The 10,068-nt window shown below is 39.5% G+C and overlaps 2 protein-coding genes across 2 annotated transcripts in view; both read left to right on the top strand.

Moving 5' to 3' along the window:
* The window catches only part of LOC143715439 (uncharacterized), a 266,032-nt gene extending 256,637 nt beyond the window's left edge, over positions 1–9,395 (top strand). Inside the window, exons 2-3 of the mRNA XM_077207238.1 lie at positions 7,428–7,626; positions 7,867–9,395. Of these exons, the coding sequence (XP_077063353.1) occupies positions 7,542–7,626; positions 7,867–8,885 (1,104 nt within the window). The 5' untranslated portion in view covers positions 7,428–7,541 and the 3' untranslated portion in view covers positions 8,886–9,395. The remainder of the gene's footprint in view (positions 1–7,427; positions 7,627–7,866) is intronic.
* The window catches only part of LOC143715434 (uncharacterized), a 53,883-nt gene extending 44,488 nt beyond the window's left edge, over positions 1–9,395 (top strand). The window contains exon 3 of the mRNA XM_077207224.1: positions 8,915–9,395. The gene's annotated coding sequence lies outside the window, so the exon portion shown is untranslated. The remainder of the gene's footprint in view (positions 1–8,914) is intronic.
* Positions 9,396–10,068: the final 673 nt, after the last annotated feature.

Raw genomic sequence — 10,068 nt, forward strand, 5'->3', positions numbered from 1 at the left:
GATTTAAATGACGCGGGGCGTTCAAACTCCTCTATTCCTCCGCTCGCCATGACCACGCTGTGTGTGGACTGAACATGCCGCATGCGCACAACTTTTTTTTTTTTCATAAATCAATCCGCGGATCACTTGTGTGCCGAACCTAAGATATTGATCCGAACGGATCACGGATCAATGATGATCCGTTGCACCACTACAGCTTGCCACAAAGAACCGGCTAAAAATGTTTATGCAGCAGCAGCATTATTCATCTGTTTTCTGGCTGCAGAGATATAGTTGGCGATGTTGACGCCATCTTCGCATGTAGTGAACATGAGAAATATAATATAATAAATATAATGAGAAATGCACACTTCATACGGATTATCCTACATAAGCAGAGAGTACACCATTTCTTAACGATTTGAATTATTTTTCTTTTTAAAGTAGACATTTCAAGCTTTCTATACGTTTTCAGGTCTGTGAGGCAAAGCTTATACGCTGAGTTTCAGTTCATTTATGAGACAGGCTCCAGTTCACGCGCGGGCGCCTCCGTGTCCTATTATATTGTCTGCTATATTTTGCTTCTTATTTATTAAATCCAGCCAATTTGTTGATGAAACATTGATTGAAATTAAGATACAATTTTTACAAAACGAAATTGACTTTAAAGAATGGCTTTCTACAAAACAAAACTTAATTAAGTGGTCAAAATCATGTCTGACCCACTCCAAATGTCTCCTGATATATTGGGCATCTTATGATCCTATCTTACCCATCTCATGCGGTTCCTTTTTCATATAATCAACATACCGGTAGATGAAATTAAAAAAAGAAAATTATATTATATAAAACAAATGTGAAATGTATATTTACATTTTTAAGTTATATTTTATCGTCAGACCACTCTGCTTTTCACGTGTGTGGCCTATACATGTATGTGTGCATGTATATGGGGGAGGGGTGCGATTTTCAAATAATAATCGAATAACACCCAGCGATCTTCGAATATTATTTTTGCTTGAAATGCCATCCCTTCTAATGAGTAGCATCAAACTAGGCTACTCCAATTTGTTATTTTAGGAGTTTAAATGATTTATTTATTTAATTTTTGTCCTGCTCAGACTTGTATTGGACAAGGTTTAAGTTACATCAGACTTCTCTATTTTAGGTGATTAAATATTTATGTTGTCCTCCAAAGTTTACTATTGGACTATGTTTAATTTAACCTTGTGGGCTGCATCAGACTGCTCCATTTTGTTTGTATTTATCTTTGTCTTATATTAAGTATATTAAGCATCGGTATCGGCCGATCACCATGACAATAAATCGGCTATCGGTATCGGCTGCAAACATCCTGATTGGAGCATCCCTAGTCTTGACGTCACGATGAAACGGCTTATGACTCGTTTGAAAAACAATTCATTTCATTGACTCAGAGTCGACTCTTACTTTTGAAGGACAATAACATTATATACGGTGCACTTCCAGATTTAAAACTTTGCAGGATGTTTTCATTCACCTAGAGCTATGTTACACACTACATGAAAGGTGATTTTCAAAAATCCATAATAGGGGCCCTTTAATTATTAACGCCAACATTTGATAAATAAATATAACAAACACAGACTGTAAAAAAAATAAGGACGTAGTGTCCGTGACGTCACCCGTAGGTTTCTGAAGAACATTTTTGAAGCCCAAAGTGGGCGGAGCTGGTCGTTGCCATCTTGGTAGCGCGTCACTCTCGGATAAACGAAAATGGGCCACAAGGCGGGATTAGCTGAGGTGACGTGATGCTAACAGACAGCAGACAAATGGCTAGTAGTGACAGCAGCTGCAATCCACCTGTCACTCAAGTGGCCACGCCCTTAATTATGCAGAACTTTAAGGCTAAATATAATTTAAACGGATGAGTCATAAAAATTCACGCCCCTGTTAGTTATCATGAAGGGCAAAATTAGCTACTGTTGCAAACAAAATGATTCAACCCCCATTGCAAATCAGGTTTATTGGCTAAAGGTACAGAGGCCAGTCGATGAATTGCAGTTAAATTCACTTCCGTGTTGGTTTCAAGAGAGAGAGAATAAGGTTGCCGCTTAGGCTTGGGCGGTATCCAAATTTTGATACCTTCAAACCTCCTCCCTATTTTACCGGGGTATACGGTATTACCGTGACTAATTAAAAATTATGACATAAGGCTCAGACAGCGTCACCAAACTGTTGGCTTGTGCCTACAACGTTCAGAAACTGAATACCAGATCGGGCAAAAAAAATAAATAAAAATCAAGGCCAACCCGTGCACATTGATTCTGATCCCGGCTGACGGCATTAAATGTAATAATGCCTACGGCTCGTAGGCCTATTTAGACTAGACTATTTTTAATACGTGGGCCGTTATAATATGGTGGCGCCAAATAATTTCTTAACCCATGTGCTGATGGATATAATGATGTAGATATAATGTATAATGTAGATATAAATGCTATTTATAAATGAGCAAAAATGGGACAATTAATAATATTGAATTATTTTAATTATGACAATTGTATTCATTTTATTAATTACTTTAAATTAAATTAACAAGCAACAAGCAACAAGTGCATTTGTAAATCTGGTGACACGCGTCCATTGATTTTTATTAATACAACTTTTCTGTCAGTGCTGCAAAGATTAAGTTGACGATCGCCATCTCCTAGTGAACGCGCATATATAGAGAGAAATGCAAATCATGGATTACATAATCAGAAGGTATAGGCTAGACTTTTTCTTTTCGTTTTGAATTGTTTCGTTTAAAGAAATTGACGAATCGCCATCTCCATAGTGAACGATAGAGAGAAATGCACATCATGGATTACATAATCAGAGAGTAGGCTAGCCTATTTCTTTTCGTTTTGAATAGTTTCGTTTAATTTGATGATCGCCATTTCCGTATGAACGCGCATAGAGAGATATGCACATCATGGATTAAATAATCAGCGAGTGGCCTATTTCTTTTCGTTTTGAATTGTTTCGTTTAATGACATTTCAAGCTTTATTTAGATATAGGCCTATCTGTCATGTCTGTGAGACATACACTGAGTTTCGGTTATGATGGTACGATGGGGATCTAAAGGACACAGTTCGAGTGGGAGAAGTTAGACGACAAGCAGTGGAAGGGTTGAAGAGCATAAACAGCTGTGCTCTACCAGGCAAACTGAAACTCTGGTGCTTTCAGTTTGGTCTACTGCCAAGGTTGCTGTGGCCACTGACTGTGTATGAGGTTTCTTTGACAACAGTGGATAAGCTGGAAGCGTTAATAAGTTCATACATCAGGAAATGGTTGGGAGTTCCACGCTGCCTCAGCAGAGTGGGACTTTATAGTAAAGGAGTATTGCAGCTGCCAGTCTCTGCTTTAACCGAGGAGTTTAAGTGTGCCAAGGTCAGACTGGAAATGACTTTAGCAGAGTCACGTGACAAATGTGTAAGGGAGACAGCCCCTGTGGTAAAAACTGGTAGAAAGTGGTCAGCAAAGAAATCTGTAGTAGAGGCAAAGGCTGACCTTCAAATTGGGGATATCGTGGGACAGGTACAGCATGGAAGAGGGGGTTTTGGGCTCAGTTTAGCTCCTCCTAAATGGCACAAGGCAGGCCCAGCCCAAAGGAGGAAGCTGGTAGTCAACGAGGTGCGAAAGCAGGAGGAGAGGATGAGATGTATAAAGGCCATTTCCCAGGCCAAGCAGGGAGAGTGGATGAGATGGGAGAGTGTGGAACAACGCAAAATGGGCTGGCAAGACCTTTGGTCAATGGAAGAGAGTAGGATCAGTTTCCTTATTAGGTCAACATATGATGTTCTCCCATCACCGCAGAACCTAAACCTCTGGGTAGGAGAGGATCCATCTTGTCCTTTGTGTTCATCACCTGCCACATTAAGGCACATTTTGACAGGATGTAAGGTGGCTCTTAGCCAGGGTCGGTTTACTTGGCGCCATGACCAAGTATTGCGATGTTTGGCTTTAGAATTGGAAGGCAAGCGTAGTATGACCAATAAATTGCCGCCTGTTCTAGCAAAACATTACACGCAGAAGACAATATTCCTCCGCCCAGGCGAGCAACCACCAAGAAAAGGTGCTAACACCAATTCTCGCCCAGGACAACTGGAAGCTGCTAGGGACTGGAAGATGCTGGTTGATCTTGATCAACGGCTTATTTTTCCACCTGAGATTGCCACCACTAACCTACGACCAGATATTGTTTTGTGGTCTGGATCAGCACGCATTGTTCAACTGATAGAGTTAACAGTGCCATGGGAGGATGCGGTAGATGAGGCATATGAGAGGAAGAGACTGCGGTATGCTCATCTGGCCACTGAAGCAGAACAGCGAGGATGGAGAGTCCAGGTTTATCCAGTGGAAGTGGGTTGTCGTGGTTTTGTGGCACACTCTACAACCCGGTTCCTCAGAGACGTCGGATTCAGTGGCCAAGAGTTGCGTCGTACAGTAAAGAACTTATCTGAAGCAGCAGAAAGGAGCAGCAACTGGCTGTGGTTGAGACTGAAAGATTCTAGCTGGCTGTGTACAGGCCGCCATGCTACGGTTTCGTAGAATTCTTGAAAACTTGAAAGGTCTGTTGGTTTATTTGTATAGGTTGTATAGTATTTACAGTCATTACGTTCCTGTGTATATTGCGTGAATGACGGGTGGTTGGGCAGATATTGTGTTTTGCGGTAGGTGGTATGCCATACGGAACCGTTGCCACTGAAACTGCATATTAACGCACCAGTGGGGCTCGACAGCCTTAGTCAAACGGGTTGGCGCGTATGGTTGGGTTGCGGAGAGATTGTGAGATTGTGGTTAGGTCTCAGCAGCAACTGTTGGTTTATTTGTATAGGTTGTATAGTATTTACAGTCATTACGTTCCTGTATATATTGCGTGAATGACGGGTGGTTGGGCAGATATTGTGTTTTGTGGTAGGTGGTATGCCATACGGAACCGTTGCCACTGAAACTGCATATTAACGCACCAGTGGGGCTCGACAGCCTTAGTCAAACGGGTTGGCGCGTATGGTTGGGTTGCGGTGAGATTGTGGTTAGGTCTCAGCAGCAACTGTTGGTTTATTTGTATAGGTTGTATAGTATTCACAGTCATTACGTTCCTGTGTATATTGCGTGGATGACGGGTGGTTGGGCAGATATTGTGTTTTGTGGTAGGTGGTATGCCATACGGAACCGTTGCCACTGAAACTGCATATTAACGCACCAGTGGGGCTCGACAGCCTTAGTCAAACGGGTTGGCACGTATGGTTGGGTTGCGGAGAGATTGGTTGCTGTCGAGCCCTCTTGAGGTGTCGTGGGCTAGTCGACGAAACACTGAGGACGGAAGGTGCCCACTTGAAGACCCTAGAGATGTTCCCTACTCCGCTCAATCCAGAGGGTTGTTATGGGGGGACCGCACTGTGGTTGCAGCCGTTGTGTGTGCTGACGCGCAATACACTGTATTAACACCAGACAGAAAATTCACGTCACCAGATGGAAAGAATGGATGGAGAAGCATAGGTTACTGTAAAGCTACGTCTTAGTTGGTGATTATCTTGGCGAAAGCCGAGTACAAATCAGCATGAAGTTTTAACATCTACTCTCGTGTAATGGAAATCATGATGAGATTTCAATGCAAGTGACCGCGGCGCGCCAGCCAACGATCATGTCATGATTATGTTGTCTGCTATATTTGATTCTTATCTATTATTGGTTGATAAAAAAATTATTAAAATTAAGATACAATTTATACAAAACGAAATTCACTTTAAAGAAAGGCCTTTTACAAAATGAAACTTAATTAAGTGGTCAATGTCTGACTCCCGATGCATCCCATCTTACTCGTGCTGTTCAGTTTTCATTATCAACGTAAAAAAAATTACATTATAATATTTTAACAAATATAAACTAATGCGCTTATTTAATGAACTCGGGGCAAAATGCATCCTCGCAGCAGTGAGTGGGTGGTTGTTTCGGAGATGCGACATTAGGTTAGAGGCGTTTCCATCTCTCGCGGTCACTTTTTTTATTTGCAACATTTACATATTGCCTCGTCAGTATTTACCGCCTCTCCCTTCTCTCTCTCTCTCTCTTTCTCCTCCACACTGTCACTTGATGACAACTACATAAGCATTTTTAGGCATTGAATAAATTATATTTATATATTATATATAAGTGCCGGTAATGACGGTATTGAAACTGATACCGTTGCTATTTTAAGACCCCGCGGTATACGATATTACCGAAATACCGCCCAACCTTATTGCCGCTTGGAAAAAAGAACAGGGTTAGCATTTCTCACCCATCACAGTCACAAGCACTCATTCTTTATATTCTGAAGAAAAATAATAATAATATTCTAGATAGAAACAGCCAGAAACTCAATCAAAACTGCCACTTTCAAACTATAGCAGCAGCTTGAGTATTTATGCCGAACAATTAGCGGTAAAGTCTTTGTTAGCTTTAGCATGAATAGATGGTTTATGCAGGTTTAAACAGTGGAGTATGAACAGAACTCATAGTTTTTTATTAAAATAAACTAACACGCATGCGTTTAGCTAAAATATTCGCAAGTGTGCATTATCACCTCTGTGGTTACATTCACTTTAAATAATTCCCTTTTACATGATCCCTTACAGTATCAACGCACTTTAGCTGTGTTAATTATTCTTTCTAACGTGTCAGGAGAATGCCCTTAAACACTAATCAAAGAAATATCATACTTTCTGTTCTCTTCTTTTAAAAGTGTAAGGGCCACCCATTGGCCCAACGACGGAATCCAACGGTGTGGGCGAAGGTATGATGCGTGTATGTCTTTTCGGGCATTTCTGGAAAAATCACTTTAATTTATTAAACAGTTAATTTAGAATAGATCATTGATTAGTCTGAGTTCTTGTACTTTCATTTATTAATTCATTACGGACCCAATGCCGCACAGAGATCACGTCGGCCGGATCGTGTTTCTCACGGACACAAACTTGTCAGTTCTGAATTGAGTCAGAGGGTGCAGGGTTAGCTGATACCTCTTAAGTCGGTTGCCTACTGCTCACTCGTACAAAAAAGGGTTACTTTAGCCATTTCCAAACATCTTGCTAAATCAGTGACAGACAGAAATCAAAAGGTCTTCAGATGATGTGCCTAATGCTCCATTCATACATGCGCCTTTAGTTTGACCTACCCTGCAAGATTTGCGGTAGCAACAGCCTCCTATAATCTACTAAAATAATGATTTCAGAATACTTCAGAGTAAATCAAGATGTAACATTTCTGTCAGGAAAAATGTATCGTGACAATTACACAAGTATCAGTTCTGAACATTAAACAAACCTTATTTTAACAGCAACTGCATCCAAATCCCCTATATTTCTATCAGAAAACAGACATGTTCAATTAGTTTGAGTATAAGTAAAGTAATTCAGTAACTTCTCTTTGAATTTGGCAGATTTGGTGTCCATCCCACAACAATTCACCAATAAATACTGGGAATATTCCAATCATCCTACAAGAGAAGGACAAACTCCAGGAGTAGCAGCTGAAATCTGTGTGACTGTTAAAGATGGAGTTTATTAAAGAGGAGATTGAAGACATGAGTGATCCAGAACCATCCAGAATAAAACATGAAGATACTGAGGAACAAATAGGTTGGTGTCCATTCTTGATCCTTCAATGAGTTGTTTTTTCTGAGTGACATAAAGAAAACTAAAGACTCATAACTCCAAAAGAGTCAAAAAGTAGGTATTGTTTGATAGAACACTTTATACATTTTTAGAAAATATACATTACTTTATATTTAGACATTCTCACCACCGGCGATACACCTCGGGTTTAAGGGGTTAAATCAGGGTTCACTTGAACTGATTCTAATTTTATGTTTATTTTAGATCTGATGGAAGTGAAAGAGGAAAGAAAAGAATTGGAGGAATTTAAGGAGGAACATCATGACTTAAAAGTTCAAGAAACAAAAGCCAAAAAGCTGCACACCTGCACTCAGTGTGGAAAGAGTTTCAGTCACAGAGGAAACCTTAAGAGACACATGAAAATTCACACTGGAGAGAAACCGTATCCATGCACTCAATGTGAAAAGAGTTTTTCTCAAGGATCACATCTAAACCAACACCTAGAAGTTCATTCAGATGAGAAGCCTTATGTGTGTTCTCTCTGTGGAAAGAGTTTTTTACGACTGAACTGTTTTAAACTGCACCAGAAAGCACATGATGTCGTGAGAGATCATGTGTGTTGTGACTGTGGGAAGAAATTTACTACAGGTGGCAATCTGAAACTGCACCAAAGAATTCATACTGGAGAAAAACCTTACAAGTGCTCATATTGTGACAAGAGTTTCACTCTGTCTGGAAACCTGAAATCACATGAGCGACTTCATACTGGAGAGAAGCTGTACTACTGTACTCAGTGTGAGAAGAGTTTTACTCAAGCATCAAATCTCAGTGTTCATCTGCGTATTCATTCCGGAGAAAAACCATTTAACTGCGATCAGTGTGGTAAAGATTTTCATGCATCATCAGATCTAAAACAACACCTGAAAGTTCATTCAGGTGAGAAGCCTTATGTGTGTTCTCTCTGTGGAAAGAGTTTTCCAAGACTGAACAGTTTTAAACTGCACCAGAAGATACATAATGATGTGAGAGATCATGTGTGTTGTGACTGTGGGAAGAGCTTTATTACAGCTGAGCATCTGAAACGGCACCAAAGAATTCATACTGGAGAAAAACCTTTCAAGTGCTCATATTGTGACAAGAGTTTTGCTCAGTCTGGATCTCTGAAATCACACGAGCGAATTCATACTGGAGAGAAGCCGTACAGCTGTACTGATTGTGGAGAGAGTTTTAGACATTCATGTAGTTTTCGCAATCACATGAACTATCATAAGTCAAGGGTTTGAAATTAACGCCAAATGCGAGTAAAAATAACCTATGGCGGGTAACACGGTCAAATCACTTGCCAATTTGGCAGGTTATTATGTTTACTCACTTTGCTGGGAGAGTTCGTGTAAGCCAAATCTGCACAGATTTAGTGCAAATACTCAACTCATGATATATTAAATACAGCGTATTGCACAGAATCTGCTCAGATTTGGCTTACTTGAACACACACGTCACTACGCAACAAATAACGGCACGATTGTTCATTTGCATTGAAGCAATAGTGAAGATTAAAAAGCGTTTGGTTAACAGAAGACACATTGCTATTTTCCAACATCCTACATTTTTTATGTTCTTTCTACTGTATTGATCTGTCCACCTAAAACACATTTTTGGTGATGAGGATGGGTTGAGTGTTATGTTGAAATATTGGTTTGTTGATTTTTTTCTTTTTTTTCTTACTCGTTTGTATATTTCATTCATTTTCTCTCTTTTTAATAGTTCGAAATAAAGATTTCAATCAATCAAAAGGACGACAGAGGAAGGGAGAAGATGGCTGGATAACAATTTTGTTTGAATAAGAAATGAATGTATAAAATCCCAATTTTATTTGATATATATATATATATATATATATAAGCTGTGATGTAATTAGGCAGGGTCTTTTCTTTTTCTTTGTTTGGCTAGTAGAAGTTATGAATGGCCGGTAACTTTTTTTTAAATTAGTAGCCAAATTGTCCGGTGAGTAAAAAAGTTAATTTCAAACCCTCCATAAGTCGTCACAATGAGCAACATTTAGTTTTCATGTATAATATACTGTCAAGTAAATGTTGTGAATTGAACAAAATATGGAGTTGCTCCCAAAAGCAAAATATCATCTTGTTTAACTTTGTGAATTTGGTGAAACTCTTAGAGAACTAGAAAGGCTTGTTTGTAGTTTGATCAGGGAACTAAAAGAGTGTTTGAAGCTTCAGAAAATAATTCTTGCAGTGTAAATAATGATCTGTTTCTTTCTTACTGGTTAGTTTGCAAAATCTGTCAGGATGGGTCGTGTCCTGAGTCGATCTTTAATGTATTCGATATATTCATATACATATGATTAGCTCCCACATTGGGTTTTGACAGTACATGCAATTATGAAGAATAAACCGATCTAATAAACAAAACCTTTTATCTTTGATCAGTGTGGTTAAAACTTTACTT

The sequence above is a fragment of the Siphateles boraxobius genome, unplaced genomic scaffold, assembly GCF_051911475.1.
Source record: "Siphateles boraxobius isolate OS27281-9 unplaced genomic scaffold, OSU_SipBor_1 6, whole genome shotgun sequence".
Classification (NCBI taxonomy): domain Eukaryota; kingdom Metazoa; phylum Chordata; class Actinopteri; order Cypriniformes; family Leuciscidae; genus Siphateles; species Siphateles boraxobius.